This window comes from Monodelphis domestica, chromosome 2 (assembly GCF_027887165.1).
Source record: "Monodelphis domestica isolate mMonDom1 chromosome 2, mMonDom1.pri, whole genome shotgun sequence".
Classification (NCBI taxonomy): Eukaryota; Metazoa; Chordata; class Mammalia; order Didelphimorphia; family Didelphidae; genus Monodelphis; species Monodelphis domestica.
The window spans coordinates 477,971,168-477,989,568 of record NC_077228.1 but is presented as its reverse complement, the minus strand read 5'-3'; the positions used below and the strand labels follow the sequence as shown (position 1 = coordinate 477,989,568).

Genomic DNA, 18,401 nt, shown 5'->3' with positions numbered 1-18,401 from the left:
TTTCATTGATGAACTTTTAACATCTGAATAACAAAAATTTAGACTCCTTTATCTTCGGACATTCATACACTCACACATTATTCCTTTTGTGTTTGTCAACAGAAGTATTATACTAACTTGTAGTAATCTGCAGCAGTTTCAAATTCACTAAGGAATATATATGCATTTCCAAGGTTGCTATATGCTCTTCTCTCAGCAGCTTTATCTCCAAACTCTTTGGCAATCAAGAGGCGCTGAAACAGAAAATTCTAATTAGCTGGGAAGAAAGTGAAAAACTTCCCTCCACCTTAAAGCCCATGACAATTATAAATTGAGAAACTATAAATAGTTCCAATACAATTCAGGTGGAATAAAACAACACTATTTATGGCGTTCCATCATCATACCTGCTCATGGGACACAACAGCATCTCTAAAGTTGCCAAGAAGATAATGTGTATTTCCAAGATTCCCAAAGGCACGCCCCTGGGCTGCTCGATCCCCTAAAGCTGTCACTATTGATAGATTTTCCCTAAATGGCAACAAAAATTATAAGGAAAAACAGTTGTAAATACTTGGCTTTGGTTGAATTATAACTTTAATTCTAATAAAAGTAATATGCTAAAATACTCCACATTTTAAAAAACCTAAATACAAAAGAATGCTGTCTTGTATTTAGCTTTCTTCCAGCTACAGAATTCCATGAAACTATGATCTAGTAAAAAAATCAGGTAAAAGAAATATGTAAAAAGTTTTAAAATAATTTTAAAAAATCAACGATTCACATTTCTTCTATCATGACATAGCTATCACTTTTAACAAAAGTCTTTTTTGTGGTTAAATGAAGTTACTTTATAGTAAAATCCAGGATATTACCAGAATTGGCCAATAGGTGGCAATGATCCACTTTCTTAGAGGAGATAAAAACCTCGAACTATGGCATGACTTTTCTAAATAATTTATTTTTGCCTCATAAGTAGTTCTGCTCTTAATGTCTCTGTCTGCCTTTCAGGAATCAGCCAGATCAGTGCTTACATATGATTCATCACTCAAAGGAAGGTGATATGAAGAGGGAGAGAAAGAAGAGGAGGTTACTTACTCATAATAATCTGCTGCTTTCTGCAGAGCAGTTTTCACCTCTTCTGGAAATTCTCCTGGGTCATGAGAGCCAGGACAACCAACACTTTTTCCTTTAGAATGGTATACATTTCCAAGATTATAAAGTGCTCTTGCCTCCCCAACCTAAAATGGGATGCCAACAAGTTGGTTACATTTAAAAATCAGAAGCTAACCTATTGGAATAAGCATAATATATAAATATTCTTAACTTGTAGGATACAAGAGAGTATTTATTTTCTCTGACTCCTTTCCCGTGAGAAGAAAAAAAAACTTATAGCAAATATGCATGATTAAGCAAAATAAATTTCCACACTGGCCACATCTGAAATTCTGTATCTCATTTGTCCCTTGAGTCCATCATCTCTTGGCTTGGAGGTAGACATATATACATCACTACTGTGGAATCAGAATTGGTGATTCCCTTAAGTCTCTTAAAGTTGTTTAACTTCATAAAATTATTACCCCATAAATTATACTCCCTGATTGTGCTCACTTCACTTTGCTTTAGTTCATTTATTTATTTTAAATATTTATTTAAAATATTTTTTCCATGATTACATGATACATGTTGTCTTCCTCCCCTCTTCTCTCTCCCCCCTCCCAGAGCTGACAAGCAATTCCACTGGGTTATACAAATGTTATCACTTGATAACTATTTCCACATTATTAATTTTTGTAAAAGTAATCTTTTAAAACCAAAACTCCTATACCCATATAAACAAGTGATAAATCATGTTTTTCTTCTGCATTTCTATTCCCACAATTCTTTTTTATAAGTCCTTGGGGTTGTGCTGGATCATTGCATTGCTGTAAGTAGCAGAGTCAATCACATTTGATTGGTTGGTTTGAAACCAATTTTTATCTACTAGTGTTAATTCTGGATCAAAAGGGATGCATGCTTCTAAAGCCCTTTGGGCATAATTCCAAATTGCCTTCCAGAATGGTTGGATTAATTCAAAACTCCACCAGCAAAGCATCAGTGCCCCAATTTTGCCACACCTCCTCCAGCATTTATTATTTTTCCTTTACTGCCATATTGGCCAATCTGCTAGGTGTGAGGTAGTAGTACCTCAGAGTTGTTTTGATTTGCATTTCTCTAATCAGGAGGGATTTAGAGAACTTTTTCATATGATAATTTATAGTTTTGATTTTTTCATTTGAAAACTGCCTATTTATATTCCTAGTCCATTTGTCAATTGGGGAAAGGCTTGATTTCTCATAAATTTGACTTAGTTCCTTATATATTCTGCATGAGTTCAGATTAAGTCTTCCCAGGTTTTTCTGAAACCATGCCTTTCATCATTTCTTTTAATACAATCATATTCTACTGTATTTATATATCTCAATTTGTTCAGCCACTCCTCAATTGAAAGGTTCCCCCTTGAGTTTCCAGTTTTTTCCACAACAAAAAGAACTAAAATATTTTTTGTACATGTAAGTTCCTTTTCGTCTTTCTCATTTCTTTGAGGTTATCAGTCTAGTTTTGAGACTTTTGTTGAGTTTGTGGAGCCAAAGGATATGGAGAGATTGGTGACTTTGGGAGCAAATTACCTTCCAAAATGCCTACTAATTCATAGATCCAGCAGTATATCAATGCACTTGTTTTCCTGAAGTCTCTCCAACATTTGTCCTTCTCCTTTTTTTGTTAACTCTGCCAATATGATAGGTGTAGCTGAGGAAGAGTTGATTCAATTTGGATCTCTCCAGCTGTTAGTAATTAATTGCACTTTTTCACATGGTTCTTGATAACTTGGCTTTCTTCCTTAGAAAACTGCCTGTTTGACTAATTTTCTAATTAGGGAAGGAAGGAATTTTAAAAAACCAGTCCCCAATAGCTAAGGAAAATAATCTAATTAGCAACCATGGTTTAAAAAAAATTTTTTTTTTTGCTATTAAATCTCAAGTAAGTAAAAAAGTGATAATAAATACACTCTCTTCTAAGCATTTTTATAGCATTCATTTTAGTGAGGGAAGGGATTCTCTGTGTCATCAGACCCTACCACCCTTTTTACAGAGAAGGAAACTAAGGCTCAGAATGGAAACTGACGCCTTGCTTGAAGCCACAGAGGTGGTGAGACAGCCAGAATCTAAATGTAGATCTATTAACTCCAAATCCAGCAAATTTCCTACTATATCGCACTACTTAATATTTCAATTTTACCTTATCATCAAGTTCTCTGGAGATATCTAGGTGTCTCTGACAGCAAACTATAGCTTCATCAAAATTGCCAAGAACTTTTAAAGTGTTTCCCAGGTTACCGCTGGCTTTAGCTTCACCTAATTGGTCTCCAATGGTCCTGAAATGATAGGAAAGCCTGATAAACTATTTCAAAAATAGCCTCCCCCCCCCCCCCTGTAAATCTGTTCCTTTCAAATAAGAGTAGAATCAAGGAATTTAGGATAAATCTTCATAAAATGAAAATAAGTCAATCAATATTAAATGCTTACCATATGCTAGACATTGTGATATGCACTGGGGATTCAAAAAGAAGCAAAAGACAATTGTTGCCTTCAAGGAGCTTACAATAATGAAACAACATGCAAAGAAATATTTATATGATGCAAGCTATATATATATATGTATATATATAGGATATCTAGATTTAGCATCAAGTATAGACTACTAATTAGTGGAGGGAAGGCATTAGAATTAAGAGGAGGGAGGGGAAGGCTCTCAGTAAAAGATGAGAACATAGCAACATGTTCGGTAGGTGAAGCTAAATAAGTCTTGCTCAGGGCTATAAAGATGAGCATGTGCCACACCTGAACCCAGGGCTTCCTGACTCCAAGGTCAGCTCTCTATTCTGCCTCTATATAACTTTGTGATCAAACTTAATTTACTTCCATTTGCCTAGTATTTTAGCAAAATAAGGTTTTAGCTATAAAATGAAGCCTTAGAACTGTAACAATTCAAACCAACCAACTTTTTAAGTGCCCATGGGCTAGGTACTGGGCAGATAATGACAAACTAGTATCAAGTATAGACTATTACAATGTCCTTCTGACTGGTCCTTCTGCCTCACCCTCTACCCCCCCCCCCAACACTGTCTACATGGTCTGATTATTTCATTCCCTTATCTTCAATTCTAGTGTACCCTATTTATTCCTAGGAGAAACCAGAAAGTCTTTGGCCTTTAAAGCCATTCACAATGTGGCTCAGATCTTTTTCAGACATATTTTACATTACCACTCTCCTTCTTGTACGTTACAGTCTTGTCAAACTATCCTTGCTGTCCCTTACCTGTGGTACACTATCTCTCATCTCTGTGCCTTTGTAATGGGCATTCCTCATATTTAAGAGTCACCCCTTCTTCACTTCTGCCTACCAGAATCCAATTACTCCTTTCAAGATTCAGCTCAAGTAACACTAACTGCATTATTAAACTTTCTTCATTCCAAATTTGTGTCTCTTCTTAAACTACCTCAGTTTACCTTGCATTTGTTCTATTTATGTGTATATATTATCTTCCCCTATAATGTAAGCTTCTTGAGGGCTAAGATTGTTCCATTTTGTCTTTGTATCCCCAGGGCCTGGAAGCACCTTTAACTCCTTTAGTAAATGATTACTGACTGACTGATTAATCACATAGAGGGGAAAGAACATGTACACCAGTGAGAATATGTAAAATAAGGGGCAGCTGGGTGGCTCAGTGGATTGAGAGTCAGGCTCAGAAACGGGAGGTCCTGGGTCCAATACCCAGTATTGATTCTAAGACAGAAGGTAAGGGTTTAAAAAAAAAAGAATATGTAAAATACACATGAAGTAATTTCAAGAGGAAGAGAGGCTAATAACTTGGGAAGATTAGGAAAAGTTTTGTATAGGAAGAGGTACATTAGCTATGTTTTAAAGGAGGGGAAGAAGATTCTATCACATGGCAGTGAGGACAATAAAATGTAGACAGAGGACCATTTGTGCAAAGGCACAGAGATGGGAAATGGAACACTGGATTGAGAAGAGAGTTAGCAGGTCTATTTGAGAGGAATGTAGAAATTGTGAAGGGCACAAATATGAAATAATACTGGAAGGGTATGTAAAAATGGAGATTTGAACCTAGGACTTCAATCCCCATTAGTCCTTGCTCTAGTTCCTGAGATGCTTTGTAACCTCACCTGAATTCTCACCTGGGCCAAGAACAAATTATTATTTAAAGAGTCTCCACCTACGGCTGGGCCTCTTCCTGTTTCTGCTTCTAAGCAGATGCGTCTCTCATGATCTAAGTGAAATTGAATGGGCCTCTCAGCCCATCTAGGCACGTGGCTTTTCTTACTTGGATTTTCTTAAATTCTTAATCTTAACTAAACTTCATAAAAATATAATACTTCTAGCAAGAAACTAATTTTTACCTGCCACAGTCTGGCAAATTTTAGTCTTAACAGTTAGAGAGAAGTCAGATTGTGAAGAGTTTTAAATAATGGGCAAAAAATATTGGCTTTAGGTATTTTCCATCAAAAGCAACTTTTAAAAAAGTATATAAAGTCTAAAGATCTTACCGGGCCAGTGTTAAATCATGATGATGATACTCTAAAGCTTTGGCATAGTCATGCAAGTAGAAGTAGGCATTGCCCAGCTGGCTATAAATAGCACTTAGTGTTTTTAGGTCTTCTGTTCCAACTTGAACTGCAGCTTCAAAGAATGACACCCCAGCACGGCAGTCTCCTGCTTTACACAGTCGTTCTCCTTCCAGTGCCAGCTCTAGGCAAGAAGCTTCCATTCTATCAAAACAGAACAGACACTCACAGTGTCACATTACAAACAACTATATTTTATTCAAAGTTAAGATGATGGAGTTAGACTTGAAAATAATCTTTAAGGCTCCTTTCAGCTCTAAAATATATAATTCTAACAATCTGAATGGAGAATGTATGGTGGCAATGTCTCCTGCTTCTCTTATTCAAAATAACTGAATAACTAGAATGAATTACAAATAGTAATAACTATAAAACTATTGATTTGAACAAAGCTAATTTTCTTTTTCATATTTCCCTGAATAATAGAATCTGATATATTAAGTGAACTATTATCACATGGTTAAAAAGAGCCCATTTGCTTGAAAATGGAACCTGTTTTAGTGGGATATCATTTATGACCTCTTTTCTTCTAGATTCCACTGTGTAATGTTGAACAACCCTCTACCACTTTATTATCTCTGGAAACAGAGAAAGAATGAGAGAAGAAAGGTTATGTCAAGTCCTACTTGAGCAAAACCCTCAAGGAAGATCAACTACTTGTCCATGTATAAAATCTCTCCCTCTTTTTATATATATATTTATACATTGGTATAACATTCAAGCTCCCTAATCTCTTCATTCTTTATTACACCACCTTGATGTTCCAACTCTATGAAATGAAGTTAACAAATCCAAGGTAATGACATACCAAGAAAATTTTAATAATATAACTAAACAGCAAGATGAAATGCTTAGAAAAAAAGTCAAGGTTTTTAGAAGTTATACTTAGGCTTCATTTCCCTGAAGCAGAACAGAAAAAGATGGAATAAAAAGAGCCAACATAAAAATTTCTAAAAAAGAACGGAAAGCTTGATTAGTTGGCTAGACTTTAATTGCTATCCATCACTCAATATTTCTTTAAGATCAACAAACATTTCAATTTTTGAAAAAGCAGTATTTTTCTCATAAGGGGTCTTATTTTTAAGCCATATAAGAAACTGATTTAAATATGTAAAAATAAGAACCAGTCCCCAGTTGATAAATGGTCAAATATGAATAGGAAGTTTTCTTTTTTTTTTTAATTCAATTTTATTTTATTTTTACTTCCAAATTCTCTCCCTTTGCTTTTCCGTGTCCATCACCCACTAAGAAAGCAAGAAAAATAAAATCCATTAGAAATATGTATAGTCGGGGGCGTCTGGGTAGCTCAGTGGATTGAGAGCCAGACCTAGAGATGGGAGGTCCTAGGTTCAAATCTGGCCTCAGACACTTCCTAGCTGTGTGACCCTGGGCAAGTCACTTGACCCCCATTGCCTAGCCCTTACCACTCTTCTGCCTTGGAGCCAATACACAGTATTGACTCCAAGATGGAAGGTAAGGGTTAAAAAAAAAAAGATATGTAAATATGTATAGTCATGCAAAACAAATTTACACAAACAACATAGAACACTTCAAAAATTTGCATGCCATCTTTGCTCAGGTGCAGTGCAAACATTCTGTCAATTTTAGTAAATGTGCTGCCAAAGTGGGCTCACAAGCAATTCTGTTAGGGAAAAAACCAGGCTATTTACAGCTATATTAAAAATGCTCAAAATTACTAATGACGGGAAGAAATGAAAATTAATGAAACTCTGAGGTTCTACCTCATAGCCATCAAATTGACAAAGTTGACAAAAAAAATGACAAATTTTGAAGGAACTTTGGGAAAATAGGTGCATTAATACAACTATTAATTAATATGCTGTTAGGTAGTCTGCAACTATGCCCCAAAGCCACTAATCTACAAATACCCTCTGACATAGTAAGAATCTTACTAGGCCTAAAACCCAAAAAGATGATTAATATTCTACCTCTTTTTTGTGATGGTAAAGAACTGGAAACTAAGTATTCATTAATTGATTTATATCTGAGCAAATTATCATGGAACACTATTGTGCTATAAAAAATCATGAAAAGGATGGTTTCAATGAAACTAGAAAGATCTGTATGAACTGATACAGAATGAAATCAGCAAAATCAAGTGAACAAATTATAATAACAATAACATTTTATAGACAACACTGAAAGACCTAAGAACTCTAATCAAGATAGTGATCAACCATGATTCTGGAGGACCAGTGATGATCATGCTACTCACCCTCCTGACAAGATTTTTAAGCTATGGACAAAGTGAGAATTTATTTTGCTTTCTCATGCATGTACATTACAAGGACTTTGTTCTCTTTTTTTTCCCAACATGAGGAGGGAAAATGGGAATAATAGTAAATAGTTTTTATTTGTGGGGGGGAAATGAATTTTTTAAAAAGTACCACATAATTAGTGGAAGCTGTCTTCAAATTATTTGCATTTTATCATTACTTTGCCAGTATTTAATTGTGAGAAACATCAGATCAGATTGAAAAGCAGAACAAGTATGCTATACTCAAAAGGAAACACTGGCCTCAGATTCAGGGAGATGACTCCAGATACAAATTATTCAGAAACAAGTTCCAGCTGAATTTAGAACAAAGATATTTAAGGAGCAAACTTCACTGACTATAAAACTTTGGTTACTTAGAATCCATGTAATGTAGCCTCCACCTTGTTCACATAACTGCCTGATTTCAGTTCTACCTACTGAACTATAAAAATGACATTAATATATCCCAGAAGCAAATTTTGTGGCAAAAGAACCTACACCAAACCAAGTTAGAAAGAAAAGGGATTGAGAAAGTTAAATGCAACAAAGGGAGTTAAAGAAAAACTTCAAATTCTATCAAAAACAATTTGAAAACTATAAAGTACTATGTACATATATATGGTCTTATTATGTTTTATACAGTATAGTGGTAGTCTATAATTTCCAGTGAGGCTTAAAGATAAATATTTTTAAAAACCAAGACCATATCAAAGAAAAAACATTTTTCTTTTTTTATTTTGTAAAACCATATTAGACCTTTTGGGGGGGGGGGTGAAAAAGTTGAGCACAGATTAACATAATGTGTGTGAGTAGATAATTTTCAGCAAGAAGCCGATACTGTTTTTCTCTCATATAAATTTCTTTGACAAATGAAAAAGAAAATATAACCAGCCTCCTTTACATGTCTGACTAAATACTGTAATTTTTTATAGGAAGTCTTTTCTGATCCCTCTTAATTCTAGTGCCTTTCCTGTGTAGAATATTTCCAAATTATCCTTATGCAGTTTGTTTGGACATATCTGCATGTTGTTTCTCCCATTCAACTGTGAGCTCCTTGAGAGCAGGGACTATCTTTTGTCCTTTGTATTCCCAGTGCTTAATACAATCCCTGGCACATAGCAGGTACTTTAGAATAGCCACTGAAAGTTCATTTTACTTTAAAATCCTTATTAAAAGTTACTGTAGGAAGTTAGAAAGAAGCTCTTTAATTCATAAAAGATTTCCAACTAAAATGGCAGAAACCCAGACTTTGAGGGTTCTAGGCAAGTCATATATTAAAACAAAAAATTCCCTCTACAACATATCCAGCCAAAAGGGAGCCTAGTCATATCCTCTGAACCCAAAGAGCCTTCCCATGGGCCAATAGTGGCTGAGTCAAACAGAAGTCTGCTCAAACTCAAAATCAAAAATAAGATGATAGAGGCATACATGGGCCAGAAACTTGCAGAATTCAGACTTCCCTCTGGATCACATAACTTTAAAAGCAGAGAAAGCTTTCAGGGCCACATCTGTGGCTGTGAAAGCAGTATAAAGATCTAAAAAGTCAACAACTCAGACCAGACATTCAATTCCAGAAATGTGCAGAGCATTAACACAAAATTCAAAATCAAGAAGTAGGCTAGAAGAATGAACAAACAAACAAAAAACACCCCAATAATAAAAAGCTATGATGGCAACAGGGAAATTTAAGACACAAACCTGGAAGACAATGACTTGAAAATATCTACAAACAAAAGGAGTTGAATGCTTGGAATATGATAATACAGAATACAAGGGATCTAGAGTTACAACCAAGGACAACTTACCCAGCAAAACTGAGAACTGTCCTATTAGGAAAAAAAAATAGATCTTTAATGACTTAAGGGACTCGCAAGCATTCATGATCAAAAGACTACAGCTGAATAGAAAAAGTGACAAACACAGGAGTCAAGAAAGACACAAAAAGAACAAAATTATATTCTTATATGGGGAGATGATATATGTAAGTAACTACTCAGAACTTCATCATACCAGGACTTATATAGAAAATCCAATTAGATAGAAAGCCTAGTTGTGTAATTCTGCTGTTTGGATAATCTCAAAAGAAAAATGGAATGGGTGGAGAAGAATGCACTAAAAGCGGGTGGAAGGGTGAAGAAGAAGGGGGAAATTATCTCATATAAATGAGGTACAATTTTATACAAGAAAGAAGGCACAGTAAGGAGGGAGTAGGCAACATAAATGTCATTTTCATCTGAACTGGTTAAAGAAAAGATTACACATACACACAATCAAGTAGATAAAGAAATATACCTGGCTCAACAAGGTTATAGGTAGTAAATGGGTTAAAAGAAGGGAGGGAAATAGAGAAGAAAGAATAAAGTAGGGGTGGGGAAAGGATAATTTAAGAAAATATAATGGAAGGAAATACAGTTAGCAATCATAATTGTGAATGTGAATAGGATGAATTCACCCAGAAAAGGAAAAGAAGAGTAGAATAATTAGAAACCAGAATCCAACAATATGCTGTTTATAAGAAATACATAAAACATAAACATACATGCAAGAGCTAAAACAACAGGCTAGAGAAGACTCTATTACACTTTGAAGTAAAAAAAAGACAGGGGTAGCAATCATGATCTCAGACAAAGTAAAAGTAAAAACACACCTAAGATAAACCAGCAAACTTAATTTTGCTAAAAAGTGCCACAATTAATATCAATACAAAATAAGATTAAGAGCACCAGACAGGGAGTCTGGAGGACCTGGTTTCAAATTTGATCTCAAACACTTCCTAGTTTGGGAGACCCATCAGCAAGTCACATAACACCACTTGTCTAACCTTACTGCACTTCTGTCTTGGAACTGATATGCTACAGTATCAGTTCTAAAACTGAAGTATGTTAAAAAAACATACCTTAATATGCACCAAATGATATGGCATCTAAATTCTTAAAGGGAAAGTGAAATGAGTTTCAGGAAGAAATAGATAATAAAAGTATAAATGGAGGGCCTCAATTTACCCTTCTTAGACTTGAGTAAATAGAATTAAAAAATAAACAGTGAAGGACCATTAAGGACCTGAACAGAATATTTGAAAAATTAGATATGCTAGACTGCTGGAGGATTCTGAATTTCTTAGCTGTGCATGATATATTCATAAAAATTGCCCTTGTATCAGGGAAAAAAATCTCATAGACACAGAAAAACAGAAAGATTAAATGCATCTTTTACCTTCAAGAATTAGCAATACTTCAAGCTATATCTGCTTCTTTGCAACCATTTTTCTTAAGTCCTATGCATTGAAACAAAAACAAATTTTCTGACAATGCTTCAAATATTTAATAACCACTATAATTTAGAAACAACAAAAAACCATTTAATATTCCTTTTCCATACCTTGCCAATTCTCCAAAAATAGCTTTTAAAATTATAAGCACAAGAGAATTCTAGAATAGCTGGCTGGATTTTTTTCTCTAAAATAATTTAGTTTTTAGAAACATAATACAGTAGCTAGATTCCCACCTCTTGAGGTTTGCTAGTTTAGTTGCGTAATCCTGGATAAGTCATCTCTATGCCCAAGGCAATACTATAGGATTCCTAGAGTTCTGCTACTGCTGCTATAGATTCCTACCAACATCTCAAATATAGTGTTAGATCATCATAAATTGTGATTTATAATTTGTGACCTGGTGAGGTGGGACAAATCATTTCTTTATTTCTGATTCCCTAATAGATAAGTGGTCAAAAGATAAGAACAGTTTTCAAAAGAAAAACTATATATCATATAAAAGAAACACATGAAAAAAATTCTCCAAATCACTAAAATAAAAACCATATAAGTATAGTGATTGAATTGCCAAGAGTAACACTACTAAGGGTCTAAAGACAGAGAACAAAATACCTGTTCTGTCATATACCACTGTGTAACCTTGGGCAAATCACAATCTCTCCAGATCCCAGCTCCTTTAGTAATAAAATGAAGAGCCTGTGTTTGGTGGGTTCTAATGTCTCCAGCTCCATAATGTAGGGATTTGAGTCTAGAGCTTAGAAATAAGGGTAAGGAAAATATGACCAGCTGCACCAAATGTCTTGGGTCTTATAATATACATGTAGGACTAGCAAAGACCCAGTACATGATGGCAATTGAAAAGAATTTCTTTACCATTAACTCCTCTGCAGTTTTAAGTAGAGTTTATGGGATGATTTACAGGGCAAAAGTAAATAGCCAAAGTATGATGGGAGTTAAAAGTATTCTGATAAGTATATTGATTGAGAGAGTTCAAACAGCAGCAAAAAAAAAGTTCAAAAGATAGATATAGATGCCTAAGGGCTTCTCCAGGTACTGCATACTGGGATATAAAATCAGCAAAAAGATAAAATGGCCTCTTAAATCTGTAATTTAAAGGGTCAGAATTCCCTTGCTACAATACTTATAATTCATTTAGAGAGCAAATTAAGGAGGACCTTAGCTCAGCATATCATTTCAGAGGTCAATGAATCACCATAGGCCATCCATGGCTGAATGGCTGGTAGCAAGTAAAAGTATTGGAAGCACCACAGCAAAGCTTCAAATATGTGTTGGGTATTAAGTCCTCTAAACATATAGCTTTCTAGAATTTAGCTAGGCCAAGGCAAGTAGATGGTATAGCATATTGTGGATAGAGTATTGTGCCTAAAGGAAAACAGTTCAAATACTTCTTTAGATACTTCCTATGGGCAATCACTGAACCACTCTCTGCTCAGTTTCCTCAACAGTAAGGATAATAACAGCATCAATCTCACAGGGTTATGAAGTTCAAATGAGATATTTCTAAACTGCATAATGCCGGGCACACAGTATTGTGCTTAATAAATGCTCATTCCTTTCTATATTTTGTTTCCTTCCTTTTCCCCCTCATTGAAGAAAAATCTGTTGGAATAGTTTTTGATTTGCATTGGCAAAGGAAATTTCTCTTCTAAATCAATAAAATCACAAATTTGGGCAGAAATGAAAAATGGATTTTCATGACTTTTCGAAAGAGTATTTTTATTATGATCTTAAATGTGACTTTGCATAGCTTTAAAATGAGTTCACTAGGTCTTTTATAATGGTTAATTTCTGAAAAATTAAAACCAAACAATCCCTAAATCTCTATTTTGGGCTGATTTTTAAAAGAATTACACAAACTTCAATTATATGTATTTACTATTTATCTGTAAAATGATACTTCATTTTTTAAAAAGTACTTAAGTATCTATCTATATAGATATATCTATATCATATCTATATCATAACTATCTCATAATGAAGTTCCTCAGTAACTAAGCTCCTTTAATCCAGATTGAAGTGCTACCTCATGTCAAATTCTGCTCCATAATAAAATTACTACATAGTTTTTAACACTTGATCATCATAGAAGTTGACACTCTCATTGTAGCTTCAGCACCACTGTCAGGTTTAAACTACCAGAACACAATTAACAATAGGTAGTCAAGGTGGGTAAGTTTATAAATTTTTAAATGTCATTAAATATGTACACAGAAAGTAGTTTCATAGTTCCACTGAATCAGCTGGAGAATTGTTATTTCACTTTGAGACCAAGTACAAAGCAAAGGGTATAAAAAACCAAAGATAAAAAGTTGGGTACATTTCTTTTTATTTATCATAACTGTTCCAGGGAGTAATGTATTTATAAAGTAATTTTCTAAACATTCTAAATACTACTTGCCTTCAAAAAATGTTTACTTTTTAAAAAAAAAATATAAAAACCTAGAAATCTGTGCTTCCCAACCCTTTATTCCGTTTTTATTTTATTTTATTTTTTCCCTTTTAAATATTATTTTATTTGGTCATTTTCAAACATTATACATTAGAAACAAAGATCATTATCTTTTTCTCCCCCCCCCCCCCCCCCATCCCTCCCAATGGCGATGTGTGCTTCCTCTGGGTATCACATGAATCCTCGGTCCAAACTCTTTTCCATGTTGTTGGTATTTTCATTAAGGTGCTCATTTAGAGTCTTTCCTCAATCATATCCCCTCCACCCCTGTAGTCAAGCTGTTGGCTTTCCTCGGTGTTCTTACTCCCACCGTTTGTCCTCCGCTTGAAGGTAGTGTTTTTTTCTCCTTGATCCCTGCAGATTGTTCAGGGACTTATTGCATTGCCACTAATGTAGAAGTTCATTCCTTTCGATTGTACCACAGTGTATCAGTCTCTGTGTACAATGTTCTCCTGGCTCTGCTCCTTTTGCTCTGCATCACTTCCTGGAGGTTGTTCCAGTCTCCATAGAATTCCTCCACTTCATTATTCCTTTTAGCACAATAGTATTCATCACTAACATATACCATAATTTGTTCAGCTATTCTTCAATTGAAGGGCATTCCCTCATTTTCCAAATTTTTGCCACCACAGAGCACAGCTATGAATATTCTTGTACATGTCTTTTTCCTTATTATCTCTTTGGGGTACAAACTCAATAGTGCTATGGCTAGATCAAAGGGCAGACAGTCTTTTATCGCCCTTTGGGCATAGTTCCAGATTGCCCTCCAGAGTGGTTGGATCAATTCACAACTCCACCAGCAATGAATTAATGTCCCAACTTTGCCACATCCCCTCCAACATTCATTACTTTCCTTTGCTGTCATGTTAGCCAATCTGCTAGGTGTGAGGTGATACCTCAGAGTTGTTTTGATTTGCATCTCTCTGATTATAAGAGATGTAGAGCACTTCTTCATGTGCTTATTAATAGTTTTGATTTCTTTGGCTGAGAACTGCCTATTCATGTCCCTTGCCCATTTATCAATTGGAGAATGGCTTGATTTTTTGTACAATTGATTTAGCTCTTTATAAATTTGAATAATTAGACCTTTGTCAGAGGTTTTTGTTATGAAGATTGTTTCCCAGTTTGTTGCTTCCCTTCTAATTTTGGTTACATTGGTTTTGTTTGTACAAAAACTTTTTAATTTGATGTAATCAAAATTGTTTATTTTGCATTTTGTGACTCTTTCTATGTCTTGCTTGGTTTTAAAGTCTTTCCCTTCCCACAGGTCTGACATGTATACTATTCTGTGTTCACCTAGTTTACTTATAGTTTCCTTCTTTATGTTCAAGCCATTCACCCATTCTGAGTTTATCTTGGTGTAGGGTGTGAGGTGTTGGTCTAAACCTAATCTCTCCCACGCCGTCTTCCAGTTTTCCCAGCATTTTTTGTTAAATAGTGAATTTTTGTCCCAAATGCTGGGGTTTTGGGGTTTGTCATAGACTGTCTTGCTAAGGTCACTTACCCCAAATCTATTCCACTGATCCTCCTTTCTGTCTCTTAGCCAGTACCAAATTGTTTTGATGACCACTGCTTTATAGTATAGTTTGAGATCTGGGACTGCAAGGCCACCTTCCTTTGTATTTTTTTTCCCATTATTTCCCTGGACATCCTTGATCCTTTGTTCTTCCAAATGAACTTTGTTATGGTTTTTTCTAATTCAGTAAAAAATTTTTTTGGAAGTTCAATGGGAATGGCACTAAATAGATAAATAAGTTTGGGTAGGATGGTCATTTTTATTATATTGGCTCGTCCTACCCATGAGCAATCAATGTTTTTCCAACTGCTCAAGTCTAGTTTTAGTTGTATGGAGAGTGTTTTGTAGTTGTGTTCATATAGTTCCTGTGTTTGTCTCAGGAGATAGATTCCTAAGTATTTTATTTTGCCTGAGGTGATTTTGAATAGGATTTCTCTTTCTAATTCTTACTGCTGAGCTGTGTTGGAAATATATAGAAATGCTGATGACTTATACGGGTTTATTTTGTATCCTGCAACTTTGCTAAAGTTGTTGATTATTTCCACTAGCTTTTTGGTTGATTCTCTAGGATTCTTTAAGTAGACCATCATATCATCCGCAAAGAGTGATAACTTGGTCTCCTCCTTGCCTATTTTAATGCCTTCAATTTCTTTTTCTTCTCTAATTGCTACTGCTAGTGTTTCTAGTACAATGTTAAATAATAAAGGTGATAATGGGCATCCTTGTTTCACTCCTGATCTTATTGGGAATGCATCTAGTTTATCCCCATTGCAGATGATGTTAGCTGATGGTTTTAGATATATACTGTTTATTATTTTTAGGAAAGACCCTTCTATTCCTATGCTTTTTAGTGTTTTTAATAGGAACAGGTGTTGTATTATATCAAAGGCTTTTTCTGCATCTATTGAGATAATCATGTGATTTTTGTTGGTTTGCTTATTGATATGGTCAGTTATGTGGATGGTTTTCCTAATATTGAACCAGCCCTGCGTTCCTGGTATAAATCCTACTTGGTCATAGTGAATGATCCTCCTGATCACTTGCTGAAGTCTTTTTGCTAGCATCCTGTTTAAGATTTTTGCATCTATGTTCATTAGGGAGATTGGTCTATAGTTTTCTTTCTCCGTTTTTGACCTGACTGGCTTTGGAATCAGTACCATGTTTGGGTCATAAAAGGAATTTGGTAGAACTCCCTCTTTGCTTATTATGTCAAATAGTTTGTATATTATTGGAATTAGCTGTTTTTTGAATGCTTGATAGAATTCACTTGTGAATCCATCAGGCCCTGGGGATTTTTTCTTAGGGAGTTCTTTGATGGCCTGTTGGATTTCTTTTTCTGATATGGGATTATTTAAGAATTCTATTTCTTCTTCTGTTAGTCTATGCAATTTGTATTTTTGTAAGTATTTGTCCATATCACTTAGATTGGCATATTTATTGCCATATAATTGGGCAAAGAAGCTTTTAATGATTGCCTTAATTTCCTCTTCACTGGAGTTAAGGTCTCCCTTTTCATCTATGATACTGTTAATTTGCTTTTCTTCTCTCCTTTTTTAAATTAGATTGACCAGTACTTCGTCTATTTTGTTTGTTTTTTCAAAGTACCAGCATCTTGTCTTATTTATTAGTTCAATAGTTCTATCACTTTCAATTTTATTAATTTCTCCCTTAATTTTTAGAATTTCTAATTTGGTTTTCTTCTGGGGTTTTTTAATTTGTTTGCTACCAAGTTTTCTGATTTGCATGTCCAATTCATTGATCTCTGTCCTCCCTAATTTGTTAATATATGCACTCAGGGATATGAATTTTCCTCTGAGTACTGCTTTGGCTGCATCCCATAAGGTTGGAAAGGATGCCTCACCATTGTCATTTTCTTCAATGAAGTGATTGTTTCTATGATTTGTTCTCTAACCGATTTTGGAGCATCATATTATTTAATTTCCAAATGATTTTTGATTTAGCTCTCCATGTACCCTTACTGATAATTATTTTTATTGCCTTATGATCTGAAAAGGTTGCATTAATTAATTCTGCTTTTCTGCATTTGTATGCCATGTTTTTATGACCTACTGTATGGTCAATCTTTGTGAATGTGCCATGTGTTGCTGAAAAGGAGTATTCCTTTTTATCCCTATTTATTTTTCTCCATATATCTATTAACTCTAATTTTTCTAAGATTTCATTCACCTCTTTTACCTCTTTCTTATTTAATTCTGACCTTCTTTTACTATAACCTTTTAAACCAGTGATTTACTTTAAATCAGTCCCCCTAGTCCCTTCCCTTGTTATGCTTCCCTTTCTGGCCCTTCCCATTTTGTTCCCTTCCCCTCCCCCCTCTTCTTCCCTCCCTTTTTGTACTCCCCCCCCTCCCCCAGCCCTCCTAAGTTTCTCCATCTCCCTTGCCCTTTTGGATAAGAGAGAATTCAGGATCCCAATGGATCTAGATGCTCTTCCCTCTCAGAGTTGATTTCACTGAGAGTAAGGTTTAAGTAATACCAATTAGCACACTTCTCCTCCCCTTCCCATGTGTATGTTTGTGTGACAAAGATTATTCTATTTATTTCTATTTCTTCAAGTATATCTTAGTACCATCATTGATTCCCCCCTCCCTTTATCTTTCTTTTTGTTTTTTTTTTCCTCTCCTAATCATGTTAATGCCCCGATCTTTCCCTATGAGTGATTCTTCTGGTTACTCTATTATTGCATACAATTTTTGAAAGTTACACATAACAATTCCCCCATATATTAGTATATATAATTTGATCTAATTGTAGCCCTTATAGAAGAGAGTTTGAATAAAAGAAAAAAAACACTTTTCTCTTTCTTTCATATTTACAGTTTCATGTTTCGCTTGCTCTTTGTGTTTGGATGTCAAGCTTTCCACCGAGTTCTGGTCTTTTCTTTGCAAATACTTGGAAATCTTCTATTTTGTTGAATGCCCATACTTTCCCCTGGAAGTACTGTAAACCTTAAAATTTCTTAGACTTATGAATGTTGGAAATTTCCCCATTTGGAATTTCATACTGGAAAAATTTTCTACTGATAGTAAGAACTCTATTGGAATGTGAAACCCCTTGGCATGGGAGGATCCTTCTCCTCCCTACTTAAGACTACTTTAGGACAGAAATCTTTTGCTAAACAATGGAAAGGGTTTTGACCTATGCTTAAGCATAAAACAGGAAGTTCTTTGAGTCATGATT

The 18,401-nt window shown here is 34.8% G+C and overlaps 1 protein-coding gene across 4 annotated transcripts in view; it reads right to left on the bottom strand.

Moving 5' to 3' along the window:
* The window catches only part of GPSM2 (G protein signaling modulator 2), a 60,319-nt gene that overhangs the window by 15,685 nt on the left and 26,233 nt on the right, over positions 1-18,401 (bottom strand). For 3 of the 4 annotated variants that reach the window (XM_007485071.3, XM_001381891.5, XM_016429066.2), the window contains 5 exons: positions 5,589-5,810; positions 3,259-3,394; positions 1,078-1,220; positions 387-510; positions 118-233 (listed from right to left, as the gene is read on the bottom strand). In XM_007485071.3, coding sequence (XP_007485133.1) covers positions 118-233; positions 387-510; positions 1,078-1,220; positions 3,259-3,394; positions 5,589-5,809 — 740 coding nt within the window. In that variant the 5' untranslated portion in view covers position 5,810. Of the gene's footprint in view, positions 1-117; positions 234-386; positions 511-1,077; positions 1,221-3,258; positions 3,395-5,588; positions 5,811-11,157; positions 11,219-18,401 lie in introns of all 4 variants that reach the window. The other variant, XM_007485070.3, reaches the window with a different exon arrangement.